The following is a 19195-nucleotide window of genomic DNA, read 5'->3' as shown; positions in this document are numbered from 1 at the left end:
AAAAATCTTTCTATCACAACTACTTCTGGGCGAATACAAATCTTATCTTTTTTGACCCCCCACCTTAGTTTTCAGTATTTTCTTGGTCTCTTTGTTATGAAAAACTCTGAAATTTCTGTAGACCTTTTCTTTTGGCACTTCTCTCCAAGGAATAATGGACTATACATCCTATTTAAGTTTTTCCTTATTGCAGCCTGATGTGCAACAAAATGAATTAAATGAAAAAGACAGCACTGTAACAATGAGGTGCTTGGGCCTTTCCTTTATTGCTGCAGTATTCATAGAGAATATTATACCATGTTCATATTCTGAAAGCATCGAATACCTTGCATTCCATCCAACAGAATAAACTTTCAATGCAGATACAGAAAATTGAGAACACTCAGTTTTCTGCAGTTTGTCATAAAATAATGTTCCAAAACATTTGGGATAAATATATAGTTCATACCATCTTCATCACTACTACCATCATTTGAGAGAAAATATGGCATTCTTCAAAATGGTTTGACATAACTCAAGTATGTCAAAACGGTTTCTTTCAAAGTAACTGTTGCTGTTGTCCTACCAGTCACTTTTTTTTTTTCATAACTTTCAATTTCAGAAACATTTTCCTAAATATAGGACTAGCATGATCTTTTACAGTCATACAAAGATTGTGTATGATTGTAAAACTATAAACAACAAACAACAAGTTTATAGATATTAAAGAAGTTTATAGATATTAAACAATGCTTTAGTAAAATATAAAAGAACAAAAAAGATATATATATAAAAATAGAGAGAATAAAAAAAAAGTTCTTAATTATGCTTAGTATTTTCTGGAGTTTTGGATATTTGACCCTTTTACTTAGGGGTTTTTAATAGTTTTCTGCTGTTGTTACAATTACGAAGTAATATAGCTATTCTCTTGCTGAGTAGTACTGCTGCAGATATTGCATATTCTCTTCTAAATTGGTTCTTATTTATTAGATTATATCTATGCTTTCCAAATTGAGTATAATCTACTATTTTTTTTTTTTTTTTTGTTCAGCTTCAAATATACTTGTCCAAAATCTTCTGGGCGGATAGCAACACTTTTGAAGACCTGCTGTGACATGTCTAACTTCCTCTGGTCTATCAGTGGACTAAGCCGTATCCAATAGTTCCTAATTATGCTATTTATATGAATATTTATATGAATGCTATTTATATGATTATTGTAATGCATGTATTGTCCTAGACACAGACTTTGGTCTTTACTCTAGGGTCATCCCTACAAACTAACACATCAAGGAAAGGGAGGATACCTCTAACTCCATGGTAAACCAAACGAAATAATAGATTAAGAAAATTGAGAACATCATCCTCTCCTGTATAATAGCAAATGTATCATCAACATAGCATTTCGATGTACACATGAGAGGAAGTGGAAATCCAATAAAAATCCTGGACTCCAGCTCTTTTATGGAAAAATTAGCAACAACAGCACTTATTGGAGAGCCCATAGCCATGCCATGACCCTGATTATACATAACAGCTTGGTATAACACAGTGCAAGAGAGAGAGAGAGAGAGAGAGAGAGAGAAAAAAAAATTTGACACAGTTACAAATATCCTCAATACTTAGGTCCTGTCCCTTAATGTGGCATCCTCCTTCAATGCCATACGAGCACACAAAGAGGGACACTACATCAAAAAACACCATTGCCTCAGTCTTTAATTACCCGAGAGTGTACAAAAATCAAGTCTTTACCATCCCTAATGGTAAAGCTGGATCATCCTACAATGGGAGATATCGATTTGGCCAGGAACCTGGAATGTACACACATAGGGCTGCCCACAAATGACAAGTTGATACTAAGTCGAATCCCTATCTTATAAACTTTTAGTAGGCCATAAAATAAAGGCATATTTTAGCCCGTGGCATGCAATTTCCAATAATTGCCCTTAGAAATCTTCCTGGCATTCAGTCAACCCTGTAGGACTTTATTAACATGTTCTAATTTCACCAAGGGATTTCTGCGGGTCACCTTATAAATTACCTTATTTAACAATTCCAAGGATTTGTGACAATAGTCCACTTTATTGAGGATCACAATTAACCTCCCTTTGTCTGTGGGAATAACAATGCTATCACCTTGTCTCAACTCCTTCTAATCTTACTACAGTCCACCTTCTTTTGGATTGTAGAAAGATTAAAAGAGGCCAGGCTGAACGAGTATGAGTCAAGCCTACTGAAGTTCTAGTGTGTACTTCATTAGTTATGATTTCTGATAGTCTTCTCACTACTGTTTCAACACAATAGGTATTTCCACTATCAGAGGGTTTCAAGAAACCAATGCAAACCTAAATTCAGCTCATCTTTTTCTTTGATTAATTGCTTATCACTTAAATTCCATATAAAACTGCACACAGAATTCTCATTTTCTACATTATTTTTCTCACCAGAAATACACATCTGAAATACAAGCTGTTTTGGCAAGTACTGTCCTTGAAATAAGTAAGAAGTTTTTTTTTTTTTTTTTTGATTTGGTAGTTATTGGCGCATCGGCTTCTGTGGCCATATTGCACCTCCCAAGGTTTTTGCAGTACTTTGATCCAAGCCCGAGGCGGGAATCGAACCTGCGACCTTTGGGTTGCCGGGCAGGTACTTTACCCACTCGGCTAGCCCGGTCGGCTAAGTAAGAAGTGTAAGGACCAAACATCCTACTTAAACTAAGATACAACATATTCTTGCATCTCCTGACATAGTTCAAACTACCATGTAATTTTCTTATCCAGATGTTCAACAACTTGTTCTAATAAAACTTAGTAGCACACTTAGATAACCTTCAAAGGCTAACTTAACACAAAATCCACATGTGTACATCAAATACCTTGCAATGAGCAAATCTCAGATGCTGTCTGAGATTTGCTAAATTAGCAACTTTTCTTAATCTTTGAAATTCTCTGATGCACTGTAACACAGAGTGGCCATGATTCTTTAAATAGGCCTCATGGATCGCGAAAATACCTACTCACAACAATTGCAGGGCATACATCAATCCGTATATATGACAAAGTCTTTAATAAAATAAAATTAAAAATGAGATACAGAATAAAACTGTATATTTACAGTTTAAATAAAGTTTTAACATGTATCTAATTTTTCTTTTCTTAAAGACTGTTATATTACATGAAAAAAAAAAAGAAAAATTGCAATGTATGAATTTGTGTCTGTGTATGTTACCCCAGGACCACAGTCATGTTGCTGATACGCGAAATATGGAATGCATTGCATCCCCTGTATGCTTGTTATAAAATTCAGGAACTGTGATTCACTTACATAACAGTATTAATTAAGTAAATGAATCACAGTTTACAAATTTTGTAGAAGGGCATACATGGGAAATAATATTCCCCCCATGTGCTTTATATTAAAATCAAACATTCAATTGTCATTTCATATCCCTTCTGATGTATTTACAGCAAGATATTGAAGGGGGAGGGATAGTATTTCTTCCATATGCCTTTGTATAAAAGTTGGGAACAGTGATTGACTTATATAAGAGAATTACAGCCGATTAAAAAATAAGTTTATCTCATACATTGCCAGGGAGTCTATAACATTACTTTGGCATTCTGTGCAACCTGTGGATTCTACACTTTGCTGGTAACATATATTCTTCTTTGTTCTTTAATTTTATTAAAGTTTTGTTTAATATTTATATATAATTGGTTGTTGCAAGAATGATTTATAATATAGTTCCCACTGTTAAAGACCTTTTCTCTAATATTTGTACCTTCTTGTTTTATTTTTAAGCACTACATCGCAACCATCAGCAATATCACTTTTTTTGCAATATGACATATTAATATCAGATTAGTAACATTACAAAGTGTAAACCTACTTCCTTTTTTGTGTTTTCCCTTTATTTCCAAGGAAATAATGCGAAACATACTAGTATATGCAAGCTTAAACTCTTTCAAAATATTATTTTTTATACACTGATACTGGCCCCAAGGCAGCTAGATGAATTTAGTCTCAAGTGTTTTAGCATCCAATATGTGCTCAAAACAAAATTCTCACTATAACTGGGGTGTTATAGTGAGCAGTAAGTTACAGCGAGAACTTTTTCAGAAGCCCAATTTTTGAATGTATGTTGCATCTGCATATCTATGCAGTTAAGTTATTTCTTGATATACTAAAAAGTAATAAAGTCCAATTAAATTGGATTTTAGTACAATAAAATCCAAATGTGAACATTGTCTATTTTTTTTTTTTTAACTCCTATTTAAAAAAATAATAATAATAAAATTATAACTGGCACATATGAATGAGAAACATTTATTTATTTTAGAGATTAAATTAATCACTAAATAATATATACTGCTTGCAGTCTAATAACCAACCCTTACCATCAGAATGCCAAGAACTTTTATCTATTTCTGATTAATAATGAGTACTCATATCCTTAATTTGATAAATATTATTGAAAAGTTAACTGCATTTGAAAGATATTTTAGAACATACTGATAAGTGTCAAGAGTTTGTACTGAGATTACAAGTTTAACATTTTTATTACACAAGTTAGGGCAGGGGCCTCAGTATTATTCGTGGCTGTGAACAAACCTTGTTTGCTACAATGGTTACCATTAAGAACCTCACATGTCATGGATATTTCTCATCACTGTCATTCATCTGAATGACAGTGATGAGAAAAATATTCCAGATCATTCAACATATAATAATAAACAACTGTACAGAGAAAGAGTGGGCCAGTAAATCAGAATGTCTTATAATGAGGGATTTTAATTTCCCAGATATTGACTGGAATTTGTGGGTTGGTTACTAACACACTAGCAAGGATTTTGGGGATTTATTGGATGATTGTTTTCTACATCAGCATGTTTGGGAGGCAACTAGAGGGAGTAATACTCTTGATCTGATTATCAGTAGTGATTCATCATGCATTACGAATCTGCAGAATAAGGAACCACTAGGTGGCAGTGATCACAGTGTGCTGAAGTGGGATTTACTCAAAGAGGTAACTACCATCAGGGGTAAAGAGAAGGGTTTTTGCTTTCGTAAAGACGACTACGGTGGTCTGAGACAGTATTTAAATTCTATACAGTGGGACCAACTGATGTTACCAACAGCAAATTCAAAATGGGAAGAATTCAAAGAATTAATTTTGGAAGCTACTAGGCTTTTCAAACCAACTAAGAAACATTGTTCAAAGTTTAGGCCTAAATGGATGTCATGATCTAATTAGACATGTGGCAGAGAAGAAAAATGCATGGGATACGTATAAATTAAAAGGTGACATGGAAGCCTACGACAGATATAAGCTGGTCTGTAACCAAGTCACAAAGGAGGTTAGGCAGGCAAAGGCAGATTACAAGAAATCTTTGGCAAAGAAAAACAGCAAAGAGTTCTTTACTTATGTAAACTCTAGAAGGAAGGGGATGAATCAGATTGGTCCACTTGATATCGATGGTTTAACTGTTGATCCTGCTCAGGTAGCTAACAAACTAAATGAGTATTCTGCATCTACATTCACACATCAGGAGTTATTCAGGGAGGGGAATGCCAGAGGTGAATTAACCTCTAGCAGTGAGTTAGATGATTTTGTAATAACTGAGAGGAGAAATTATTGCAGATAAACGTAAGAAAGGCACATGGGGTGGATGGGAAGTAAGCAAACCCTTAGCCATAATTATGAGAATTTCCTTGGACTCAGGGGAGGTACCCATGGACTGGAGATGTGCAAATGTGACCACAATTCATAAAGGAGGATAAAGGGGGACAAGTAATTACAGACCTGTTAGTTTAACTTCTGTTCCAGGGAAATTAATGGAGGCACTGCAGGATCATCTAGACAAGACTTCAGTTATAGCAACAAACACAACATGGGTTTGTTAAAGGGAAGTTTTGTCTGACCAATTTGATTGGATACTATGATGTGGTCACAAAGGAACTGGATGCAAAGAATAATTTTGATGTCATATTTGGATCTTAGAAAGGCTTTTGATACTGTTGCACATGGAAGACTGCAGCACAAATTGGAGCAGTGTGGCACTGGAGGCAAATTGCTGCTATGGATAAAGGGATGGTTGAGTGGGAGAAGACAGAGAGTGGTAATAAATGTACACTGCTCTTTGTGGACTAATGTTATTAGTGGAGTCCCTCAGGGTTCAGTGTTGGGTCCATTTTCTGTATTTATTAATGATATTGATGATTGTATATCAGGTATAATGTCCAAGTTTGCAGCCGATACGAAGGTTGGCAGGGTTGTTAATGACACTAATTAGAGTATGCTGTTGCAACAGGATATAGAAAAGTTGAGCAGATGGGCTGAGAGGTGGCAACTGAAGCTTAATATTGACAAATGTAAAGTACTGCATATGGGAAGCAGTAACCCCAGATTAACATATCAACTGTGTGGTATTTCACTGACAGGGGTAGAGAGTGAAAAGGATTGGGGGTAATTGTGCAGGCAGATATGAAGTTTTCTGAGCAGTGCAGATGGTCTGGAAGAGTAGCTCATGGACAAGAGTCACTGATATACAGGAATTTTTCTAGCAGGGATAAGGGTGACTATCCCCTTGTATAAGGCAATGGTCAGGCCACACCTTGGGTACTGTATACAGGTATAGAGGCCTCATTTTAAGAAGGATGTAGAGCTGCTGGAACGAGTACAGAGAAGGGCAACATGATTAGTGAATAGAGCTAAGGGTTGCTCTTACAAAGAAAGGCTTAAGTTTTGCAAATTACAATGTCTGGAGACTGAGCCTGCAAGGTGATCTGATTGAGGTTTATAAAGCCTTGAATGGTTTGAGCATGTTCAGTGCTGATGGGATTCTTCCTCTTGCTCAGAATAATCACCTGAGAGGGCATAAATTCAAATTGAGGAAACAGTTGTAGGATAGATGTGTGGAAGTTTGCCTTCAGACAGCAGGTGTTGATTGCTGGAACAAAGTTCCATCTGTCGTTGTAGAAGTTGATAGCTTAAATAGATTCAGGCAGAAGTAGACAAACACTTGGAATGAGTGGATGTGTGAAATGAGGTTTTTTTTCCCTTTTTGGTTGATGCTATATAAGCTTGCTTTCTTGCAGCATAATCCCGTACTAATGCTAATGCCTACTTTCTCACTGATTAGGAACCAACCAGCACAAACTGCATATGAAGAATGGTATATATTTTAAATAAATATCAGTATACTTCTCTGTTTGTTTGGAGCGGTGCTTTTAATTTAACATGCATAATGAAATATTATAGCAACTTGGGTTGAAGTGCCCCTACAGCAGTATTCCCTAACTTTTTTATGCTTATGGGCACAATCAAAGTTCACGAGAGAGTGGCAGGCACCAACCATTCAATTTGGGAAAAAAGTAGCACAATTAGTGCACAGGACTCAAAGTGTAGTAAACCACAAAGTGCAAGAGAAAACAGCAACATCATGGTAGTACAGCCCACACTGCATGCACAGTCTCACTGCATTCCCACAAGCTTACTAGCAACTAATGCTAAGCAATATTCTCTCCCTATCTGCATAGTGCATGTTATGTGATACCAGCATCCCACCAGAAAGTAAACTACTGCTCTGGTTTATTTGCCTATAGAAGTTGTTTACCAGGAAGTAAACTACTCCTTTGATCGATTTGCCTGTTTTTCTGGATGAAAAACCAGTGTTTCCAGGGGGGGGGGAGGAAATCCTTTTATCCAACGCCTGAGACCAATAAACTCAGCCACAGAGTGAAGAGCCCACAAAAGTTCCTCACATCATTGATAAGATTCAAATCTAAGCCTTTTTTTCACCCAGTGTAGGGAGGATAGCAATTTTAATCACTGTGCTACCCATGTACAATAGCACTGACATACTGTGCAAGTCTTTAATCTTATGTAAATTCCCTATTCATGTTACAGCCCCCATTATACATTACAATTTCATCCCACAGGCACTCAAAAGAAGCATTCAGAGGGTGCAGTGGTTCCCATGCAACTGCATTGGGGACCACTGCTGTACAGTATGTGCTCTTTATTCTCTTGACACAACCAAACAGATTAGATCAGAAGAGTTTACATTGGACCAGAATAATTACCATTAGCTGTATTTTGTGGTCATGTGTTTGAACCACAATCAACTCAAACGTAAACTGCTGTATTTTTGTATTGATCATTTAACTACATCAAACCTTATAAGATTAATCCATGAATAATGAGGTTATGATAACATGATACTGCATTCAGAGCAAACCTAGTTTGCTCACGGCTCTGAAAAAACTAGAGCAAAACTGAAGGCTACTGCTCTAACCTGTATAATAATATACTGCAGTTCTGATAGCATGAGGCTTCTGTCTAAATTTACACAAATTTTCAAATTTATATGCATTAAGGATTTCACAGAGTATGAATATTTTCTATAATGGTCATTTGGTTCATTCACTGACATTGCTTACTTCCTATTGATGATACCAGCATTGAGAAAAACTAAAATTGTGGCATAGGGAATGGCATGCATTTTAAATAACTAGCAATGTGCTTCTAAATTTGGAGGAGTTTTTTTTTTATTTTTTATTATTATATTTTTGATGTGTAAACATCTTTGGTGGCACCTACTAAATTTCAGATGTGCTCAGAGCTGGTATAAACCAACTCTGAGCACATCCAAGATCATTACATGCACTTCGGCCTTACCAGTTGAGGTGCATGTAATGCAGGCATTATAATACTCGTCTGTATATTTCCATCAAGATGTGAATCATAAACGTTTTCTGCAACCAGCTGGGCTGTTCAAGAATATTTGAATCAGTTTGTGATTGGGAGATAAGACTCCAAATTATATGTATGAGTAGAATCTTTTGCTTGTCATTGGTCATTCTCATTAAGTTGCAGAAGTCCTCGTTGGTCATCAAGTTTTTGCATTTCTTTTTAATTGCACTGAGTCGGTTGAGCATGGCGAACTTTAGATCCCCATTCATCTTGCTATTTGAATGACTGTAAAAGTTTTGAAAGGAGTCTTCTTCTCACAGTCATGTTACAAGGCTATGCAGGTCATTACCGCATGCAATGTCGTCGTTGCCTTGACACATCATCTTACATATTTCAATCATTTTGTGAATGTCCAAGTCCGATTCGTACAATTTATGATCTAGTATGAGCTCTTCATTGTCATCATAGATCTTGACATATTTCATCTCTGACAGTATCTCTTTTCCCTCAATGCAAAATGGAATGAGCAGCGTTACCATCTCGTGCTTGTACTGGTTGAGATCAGTCATAGTTTTGATAGCATATTATGCATGGATACTTTCGTTTCTTGCAGATCTCATAGTGCTGCATATATAATTTGCGACAAAGTATGACAGAGTAACATGATCCAACATGAGTGCAATTATAACAATACAAATACTTGTATCATTGCAATCATACTATTCAACAAATGGCTACAATCAAATGGGTAATTAGGCTATTCACCTAACCTCTTCCAAATGTTGATTGGGTAGCAGTGGGTGAGTGTATCCTATTTATCACTAACATTAATTCGGTAGAATAAGTAGCGGATGTGAGCATAAATTACATCATTCATGATTTTGGTTCTAGCTGTTTGAAATTTAGTAGGTGTCATCAAAGATGTTTACACATAAAACATCTTTTGTGCGTACATGGTACATACGTGATTTTTTTAAATTTAAAGTGCACTGCTGAGACAACTTGTGTTAAAGTTAAAAAAACAGTGTACAAGCCCTAGTCTGCAAAATAATGTTTTTTTTTTTTTTTAACTCTCATAGCATGAGGCTTTCAGCCTAAATTTACTCGAGTTTAATATTTCTTTAATATAATACATATACAGGATAGAAATTTTACACCTGGATTCTGCAAATGGTCTTTTTTTTACACAATCTTAAGCAGACCTGTGATTCCAGGAATGCACACCATGCCCGAGTTATGCAGATATGGTTCAAAGATGTTGATAAATTTCTCATCCTCCTTTGCAACTTAATCCCATAAAACATCAGTGGTCTTAAGTCATGTTGAGTTCTTTGGATTAACAGCAAGGAAAACCAGGCCATGATGCATTAATGTATTAAAATATTGAGAATGCATTGCCAAATTTATTATGACCATAAGTCTTTTGTTATAAGGCTAAATTACTGTAAGAATCAAAAAGCCTGTCTGTACCCTGTAAGCATGAAAAATGTTTTATGTGAAAACATCTTTGACGAAAATGATGCAAATTATGTCACTTCCTAAATGACGTTAATGCAGTCACTAACGTTGATTCAGTAGAATAAATAGTGGCTCACACCTGCTACTTACCGGTGGAAGGTCGAATGTCAATAACCCCACTGTTTATTCTGAAGGCGATGGCCAATTTATGGATGACAATGTCTTCATTGCACTTCTTTCTCCAACTTTGGAGTAAGAAGTGCAATGCTGGAAGCGTTGTTAAGTATAGCCAGGCCTCACATAACGTGAGTTTTATTAACGCGTTTTTCAGTTACCGCGATTTGAAAAATATACCACTTTTTACTTTACATGATGCAAATTTCCAGTTAACGTGATTTTTTTTATGTGATAGTTGAAAAAGATTTGAATCATGTGCTAAGTGTCTGACGGCCAATAAACAAGTGTTTGCCCGCTGCTTGCCTCAATGTGTTCCAACAACCATCGGAAGTAGATGTGTTACTTGTTGGTCTCCTGCTAATAAAGTCACATGCAGATGGATTTAAAATTTCAAATTTTTTTACCCCTGTTAATTAGGGATAAAATAAAGTGAAAAACGATTGCAATAAAAAAAACGAAAAGTTACTTTAGCTGAAAAACTTGAAGTTATTAAAAACACGAATGCAGTGCAAACCATGTGAAAATCATGAGATCTAGGATAGAGTGAGTCTACTGTATGAACTATCTTGAGCCGTAAGGACGAATATAAAGAGAAAGGTAAAGTTTCATCTACTTCTTTTGTTTTACAAAATACCAGAAACAGAACTATAATAATGATTGAAATGGAAAGTCTTTTATAAATTTGGATAGAAGATTGTAATCAAAAAAAGAATTCCATTATCTAAGGACAATATTCAGCGCAAAGCTATTAACATTTTTAGTAAGCTCAAAGAAACAAAATATCAAGGGGAGACTAAAATGTTTGTTGCTTTGGGTGGTTTAAATGTTTCAAAAATCAAGCTGAACTGCATAATGTTAAAGTAACAAGGGAAACTGCTAGTGCTGATGAAGATGCTGCAGCCAAATTTCCTGCAGAATTGCAAAAATCATTCAGGATTGTGAATACGATGATTGGCAAATATTTAATGTATACAAAACAGGCCTATTTTGGAAATGGATGTCAACTAAAACTTATTTGGCTGCAAATGAAGCATCATAACCTGGGTATAAAGTCTCAAAAGATCGACTAATGCTTTTATTAGGAGGTAATGCTGAAAGTGATTTTAAATTGAAGCCTATGCTTGTGTACCATACACAAAATCCTAGGGCTTTAAAAGGATACAGCCATCTAACTCTTCCAGTCATTTTGCATTCAAATAAAATAGCATGGATGACCAAAGCCCTACTGGTATACATCTTATTTCTGTCCAACAGTTGAAGCCTATTGCAAGAAAAATAATCTTACTTTTAAAGTTCTGTTGCTTTTAGATAATGCACCTGGACATCCTTCTGCACTTGATGATTTAAGTGAAAATTGTTTTTATATCAGTGAATACGACTTTGTTATTGCAACCCATGAACCAAAGGACGATTGCAGCTTTTAAGACTTGCTATCTCCTTAGAACATTTGCACAGATACTTGAAGCTAAAACAGCAGACAATACACTTTCTGTACCAGAAATTTGAAAAAATATAACATACGAGTGGCCATTGAAAACATTCGTGCAGCATGGGAAGAAGTGACAGCCAGCAATATGAGAGCAGTTTGGAAGCATCTTTTACCCCATTGTGCAAATGATTTTACTGGCTTCAAAGATGCAGTTCAAAAAGTTATTGAAGACAACTAATATTGGTAATGACCTTGGTTTCAAAGGCTTGAATATGGTTAATGTTCAAGAATCACTGAATTCGCATTCAGAACAGCTAAGTGATAACGATCTCCCTCAAATAGAGAAACAGTGTGCATATGAAGAAGCTGAAGAAAAAGAGTGCGAGCCAGACGAAAATGTTACCGCAAAGGAAATAATGGTAAAAGAACTAGGCGAAATCTTTCGTATTGCAAAGGACCTTAAACAAAAGGTAATGAATGTTGATCCTAACAACAAAAGAAGCATGTTATTTCGCCAGGGCCTAGAGAAGCTTGTTGTCGGCTATTGGAAATTGTATGACGAAAAAACAGAAGTTTCTTCAGTATATATAAATATAGAAGTTTCTTCTATATATTTATTTTTATTATCATTTACTTGGTATACAGTTAAAAAGTTATTTAAAAGGTATTTTTAAAATTCTTTATGGACATTCCTGAAGGTCATGGACTAATAATTTTTCATATTGATTATTATATTTGATTAACGTGTTTCCGTTTTGTGCGATGCATTCACGGGATGAATTAATCACGTTAATCGAGGCCAGCCTGTGGTAATAATAGTTAATGACCACTATTATTACTAACTCTTCCAGCACTTAATAACACTTAAAAACCAAACCAAGCCTCTGAGTAAAATGCATTGAGTCTGCTGCAGGCTCACCAAAATCAGTAAGGAGACTCCAGTCTGGGGATCTTCTGGTACATACCACGAAAAGCCAGCATTCTACAAAGTTATTAAATATGACTACTTTTGGTGGACAACCAATAAAAGTTACTCCCCATGCCACCCTAAACTCCTTGAAGGGAGCAATTACAGAATCAGCTCTATTAACTATATCAGAGGAGGAAATAGTTCAAGAGCTATGTGAACAAAGAATCATCCAAGCAAGGAGAATTATGACTCTGAAAGATGGTATTCATCTGGCAAGGGGGACAATATAGTATAACTACTTACCATATACTAGAGGTCTGCATGGACCCAGCCCTAACATGAATGGGTAACATGAATGATGGGTAACACAAATGATGTTCGGGCTCGGGTCAGGCACAAATAATCGAACTGAACTGTTATTTCAAACATTTCGGACTATTTATTATATATTTTTTTATGTATTTAAATTTTTAGAGGTTTTTTTAGAAAAAAAGTGTATTATTTGTCTGTTGACACTTAATTGGCCAATAAGGCACACTTCATTAACATCTCCAAAATTCACTGAAATTTGTATTCTTTTGTGGAAATAACCTGCCAGCAAGGCTCAAAAGAAATTTTAATGCAGCCGGATTAGCAGAGCAAGAGCGTTGAAAGTAGCAACAGTGTTGATTCTATTTTATTTCTGCACAACAATTTGCAATAAAAAGTGTGTGAAGAGAAGGTGGCTGGTAGAGGTGGATATTGATATTCATTTTGGAATTATAACAGTAAATTAAATTGAAAATTTCTTTTTTTATAATTAATATTGATAATTTTTTGTATAATTATTATTTTTATATAATTAATATTGAATTTTGAATCTGAAAGTTTATTTCTTTATTATTATGAAACTTCAGAAACTAATGTTAATGGTTTTATTTATATACAAAAAGTTTCAGTTGGGCCACGATAAAAATCAGTTTTGGTGGCTTCAGGTATGGGTAATGAATTTGAAAAACAAATTTGGGCTCAGATCATGTTGGGCTATCTAAATTTCAGGCCGGGGCAGGTTAAGCAGGGAAAGCTTTTATTCTTACATAATATTACTAGCCGCTACTTACTCTACTGAATCAACATTAGTGATTGAGTTAGCATCATTTAGAAAGTGACATCATTTCCGTCTCTTAGTATGAATGATGTAACATTTTATTCTCACGCCCGCTATGCTACTTACTCTACTGAATCAATGTTAGTGACTGAGTTAGCATCATTAGCACCATTTAGGAAGTGACATCGTTTGCGTCATTTCTGTAAGAAAATTTCATTACCAATTGGTTTTGCTTCAGTCCAAAAAAGGTAGAGGGAGCCATCAAAAAAAATTTTCACATAAAAATATTTCTTCTAGAAAAAACCATAAACTATACCTAAACATAAAGTTGCACTTGAAAAATGCTCTAATTAATTTCCTCATATCACTGATAGGATTTTAATCTGATTCAATGAGCTGATTTGGAGAATCAAGTACATCACAAATGTGAGATGTTATTCTATAATGTTTTCATCATTTTATATAGTCTATGCCATAGTAGGAAGGCTATCTCAACATTATCAAGTATTAAGGTGATCCACTATGTTATATGGTGGATGTTTGTATTTGCATCTTAATATACACATAATAGATTTTTACTGCTTTATTTAGATATTTAAAAAGGACATAACAATTCCAGGTTATTTTGATATTCTGTATAAGTGATGTATGTTACGTGATACCGGCATCCCACCAGGAAGTAAACTACTGCTCTGGTTGATTTTCCTTTATATATAAATGTTCCATATTTACAAACTCTTATTTTGTTTATAAAATCTTCACATATGACTTACTTATTTACTTATAAATAAAGATAAATACCATTCAATTCCATATAAAGTAAAAAATTAGTTAGGCATCTATATATTGGGAATGTGTTTCCATACACATACAAGTCTTATAAGAGTCTTACAAGCATTTTTTTGGCCTGTTTCCATCATTGCATCTCTTTACTTTGAAGGGATTGTTATATATCAATGATCACAATTTAATGATAATAAAAAAATAAAAACTTTATATAATATGAATCAATTCAAACTGTTAATGGGCTAAAAGCAGGTACCTCGAAATTAGGTGACAAGGATGGAGGGATGAAAGAACCATCATCCTCAGTAATTCCGTTCACAGAAACATCTTCTACGGGCTTCTATAAGCGATGTAGGTAATTCCAAGATATTTAATGCACTAATTATTGACTTCTACTAATATCAAGTTAGTTTCATATATACAACCATAAAGAAATCAATAAGTATGTTAGGAAATTGGCATATTTAAATTCAGAACCATTAAATCATTTACAAAAATTACAAATTAAGCAAAGCAGCAAACAAATTAAACAAAGTATGCTGTTAAGAAATTTCATAACCACAGACTATTATATACAAAAAACATGAACAAAAGTAATTTCTATTACCAACAGAAAAAATACATACACAGTTGTTATACTATATAAGATCGATAAACATTTTAACTATTAAATGTTAAAATATTATATAAATATTTTTACATTTGCAATTTCAAAGATAAAAATTTTTTTGTTACTATGTGAGTTATAAATCTGTTCTGATCATTCTGCTTATATCTATAATATAAAATTACTGTAGCAAATACTGGATTAGTATACAGGTTATCTAAAAATATGCCAAGTAGAATTCATGAACAATATTGTGGTGAGAATGGGCAATTTAATTACAAAATAAATTTCTATGGAAGTTCATGAAGTGTCACACAGCTGCTATATACAGTGTTTCAGGAAGAATCTGCCATACTGTGGGAATGTATTCTACAGCCTAAAATAAGTAAAAAAATTGAGTATAAACATGGGTCTGGAAATGTCTCCTTTTGGTCACTAAGGGGTGCTCAAAATTTTGTAAAAAAATTGTGGTAGCACTGTGGTAGACATGGGTTACGTAAAAATTATGGTAGACATGGGTTGTGTTACAGCATTGCTATTCTTTTGTCTTTTGTTTATTAATTAATGTTTACATTGTTTTTTTACTGTTTTTCATTCATTGTGTTTACCTACATTAGATTGCACACTAATGTATTGTAAACAACACTGAGGTTTTGCATTAAAAACAATGGAGGAATATGTAGATATATTTTATTTATGGTTATTGAGACAATGCAACAGCTGCTGTTCACAAATATCAATGGCATTTTCCTAACTACAGGATTTCAAATTGACAAGTGTTTACAAATACACACAGACAGCTTTGAGAGACCGGATCATTCGTAATGAAATCAGAATGCTGGCTACTCAAGAAGACATTGTGCCTGCGATACAACATAGCCCATCATCTGCATGACTAGCAATTCCCCACATAATAGTATGGAAAACTTTACATTTTGATGGGTTTTATCTGTGTTATCCTCAAGTTTAGCATCTTCAAGAAGGGGATTATGGTGCACAATTACATTTTTATCAATGGCTAATTGTAAGCAATGAACTTTGCTCACACATTTTGTTCACCAATGAAGCACTGTTCACATGTGATGGGGTGAATCATACAAGTAACACTCATGTATGGGCTGAAGAAAATCCTCATGAAGTAATTGAGACTAACTTTCAACATTGTTTTTCATTAAACGTCTGGGGGTGGCATCATTAGTAACCTGCTGATTGGACTTCTTGTCTCCAATGGTCATTTCACTGGGGATACGTATGCTAAATTTGTGGAATGTCAATTGCCACTCTTTTTAGATGATGTTCCATTAACAACACATGCCCAGATGTATCTGCAGCACGATGGAGCACCAGCTCATTTTCATCATCGTGTGATAGACTATCTCAGTTGTATGTTGTATCCCAATCATTGAATTGGCCACAGAGGTCCACATTCCTGGCCAGCACAATCTTTGGATTAAAATCCACTGGATTATTTTTTTTTTTGGGGGAGCATGTGAAGGCACTAGTGTATGTGCAAAAATCTGACACTCTGGATGCAGTTTAGCAATAAATCAAGTCTGCTGCAGGTCAAATAATTTGAAACAACCCAAGGACATTGGAGAATGTAACCACATCTCTAACGCGTCATACTGAAATGTGTATTGACGGTTGCTAGTGGACATTTTGGCCAATTAATGTAACTCTGTAAAGTTAATTTATCCTTAAATAAAGAAGTATTTAATTTGTCAAGAGCAAGTTTTAGTGTTGTTGATTTACCTTACAAATTTATTTGATTTTTACAAAACTTTAAGCTCCCTTAGTGGTCAAAGGAGATATTTCTGGACCCATGTTTACATGCAATTTTTTTTACTTATTTTGGGCCATAGAACATGTGCCTACAGCATGGCAAGTTCCTTCTGAAACACTGTGTAAAATGAAGTATTTTATATGCCTAAAATTGTTTCCGAAATAAAATTTAAAAAAAAAACTAACGTTACTTAATTTATCTAAAAAATGTACAAATAATTTTTTTTTCCAGAAAAGAGAATTAATGCTTAATAAATTATAATATTCCTGAAAGAATGGAACTATTTCTGGAAAACCTGTCAAACCTTTTTTTTACAAAAACTTCAAACAAGGTATTAGAACCTACAGTACTTAGTACCATGCATGGGTTGAAGGGTGAGAAGATACTTGTTGACATTAGACTAACTTCTGTTGATTGTAATTTTAAGAAATACATGTGAAGGGGGTTGTACCAGAAAAGGAAGTTGAAGCAATAAATGAAGAAGAAGGAAAATTGGTTCTGAGTTTGAAGTTGCACAATAAAAGGATATTTGGACTGGTTTAGAAGAGTGGGTGAATTATAGATGCCAATGCAGAACAGTGCACATGGCAGTATCTATAAAAAAGGTAGGCAGCAGAAACAGATGTCAATGAAACAGAGTGGAGAGACTTTGTTACGAGATAGATCAGTAATTAACCTGACAGCTACTGAATGAAATCCAGTAGTCTCAAAGGGGTTTTGGGTATACCACCCTGATCTGAGAACAATATTCCATAGTAGGGTAGATTTGTACAGAAGTAGTAGTCAATAGTAGTTTAGAAGCATAGTATCCAGGGAAAAAGAGAAAACCCAGTTTTTTATATGCAAAAGAAGCAATATTTGTTATGCGTTTATGCCAAGAGAGATTCCAAGAAGTCAGGGTATTTCCTAATAGAGATATCTGATCATGTCTAGAAATATGAGTGCCGTCGAAAATAAGCACAGGAGCAGAACCTTTTTGTGAGATATAAGGCAGGACTGAGCTTTAGAAGGATTGAAATTAACTGTTATTTTTGCCCTGCTGAAGAACCACCTGAAGATCAGCAGTCAAGAAATCAATAGTGGATGTTCGAGAAGTTTAAGCTGTTTGTGCAGGGCAAGGTTTCTCAAACTGAAAGGTAGAATTTAATGTGCTATCATCTACAAACTATGGATAGGATTTCCACTTAATGGTAGAACATCATTAGTATACAAGAGAAAAAGAACAGAACCTTGGGGACAGCAGCATTACTGGAGAAGTTAGAGGACAGAGAGCCATTTACCATCATCTGCAGTGAGTGGCCAGAGAGAAAACTGGATACCCAATTACAAAAAAACAGTTCGCAAACCACAAGATGGAAGCTTATTTAGAAGACCTTTATGTCAAACACGATCAAAAGCCTTTGAAATGTCAAAAGCAACTGCTTGAGTTTCACCAACTTTTCCATTGAATTTGTTCATAGATGGGAAACATAAGCAGTATATCACCAGTGGATCGACATCGACTGAATTCATACTGGCAATCACTGATCAGATGGAAGGTTTCTAGATAGTTTAGAGATGGCAGTTAATGGATATCTCTCCATTACTTTAGAAAGAATAGAAGTGCAACAGAATGATAATTGGGTGGGAGAGCTTGTACTCTTTTTAGGAACTCGCTAGATATGAACAAATTTCCAAACAGAAGAAAAACACTAATGGAATAAGAAAGCACATAAAGGTGATATAGAACAGGAGTAAGCTTGGGAGCACAGGTTTTGAGAACAAGTGGAGAAATGCTATAAGGACCTGGCACTTTCCTGGCATCAATACTGTTCAAAATTCTGATATACTTTTTGATGGAAAACCACAGGTGGAATTGAATGGAGTGTATACTTAGTGCATATCACAAAAGTTTTATAATTAACAAAGTGTGATTGATGACAAAAGTGTTCTAGGCAGTTTATTCATCATCGAGACTGTGCTACTGAATAGTTTCAAAAATATTTTAGTTCAGCTTATATTTCAGATGAGATATTAACAATTAATTGTCGTTTCTATTTAGAGGAATAGAAATAGTGATGAGAAACAGCTTTTAATATGGCACAGGCAACTTCTAAAAACTGCCAACCTAGAGATTACCAATTTTTTTAACAATAACTAAAATTTTAAAAAATAATAATTGCACTTACCATGTGAATATTGGTTTTATAGTTAATAGTAAGAAAAGGAAAGAATTATTAATGCAAACTTTGCCTTAATCAGTTCCCATACTCAAATTAAATCGGTTATGTTTCTAAATTCCAGG

The 19195-nt window shown here is 34.7% G+C and overlaps 1 protein-coding gene across 4 annotated transcripts in view; it reads right to left on the bottom strand.

Annotated features, from left to right (window-relative positions):
• The window catches only part of LOC150081675 (LIM domain-binding protein 3-like), a 273752-nt gene that overhangs the window by 71662 nt on the left and 182895 nt on the right, over nt 1–19195 (bottom strand). For 2 of the 4 annotated variants that reach the window (XM_090378805.1, XM_090378803.1), the window contains exon 11: nt 14778–14861. The exons of the other annotated variants lie outside the window; for them this stretch is intronic. In XM_090378805.1, the coding sequence (XP_090234931.1) occupies nt 14778–14861 (84 nt within the window). The remainder of the gene's footprint in view (nt 1–14777; nt 14862–19195) is intronic. 4 annotated transcript variants of the gene reach the window in all.

The sequence above is a fragment of the Mastigoproctus giganteus genome, chromosome 8 (genome assembly GCF_048544385.1).
Source record: "Mastigoproctus giganteus isolate SK-2022 chromosome 8, ASM4854438v1, whole genome shotgun sequence".
Taxonomy (NCBI): Eukaryota; Metazoa; Arthropoda; class Arachnida; order Uropygi; family Thelyphonidae; genus Mastigoproctus; species Mastigoproctus giganteus.
The sequence above is the reverse complement of the archived record's forward strand: the minus strand, read 5'-3'. Positions and strand labels throughout refer to the sequence as shown.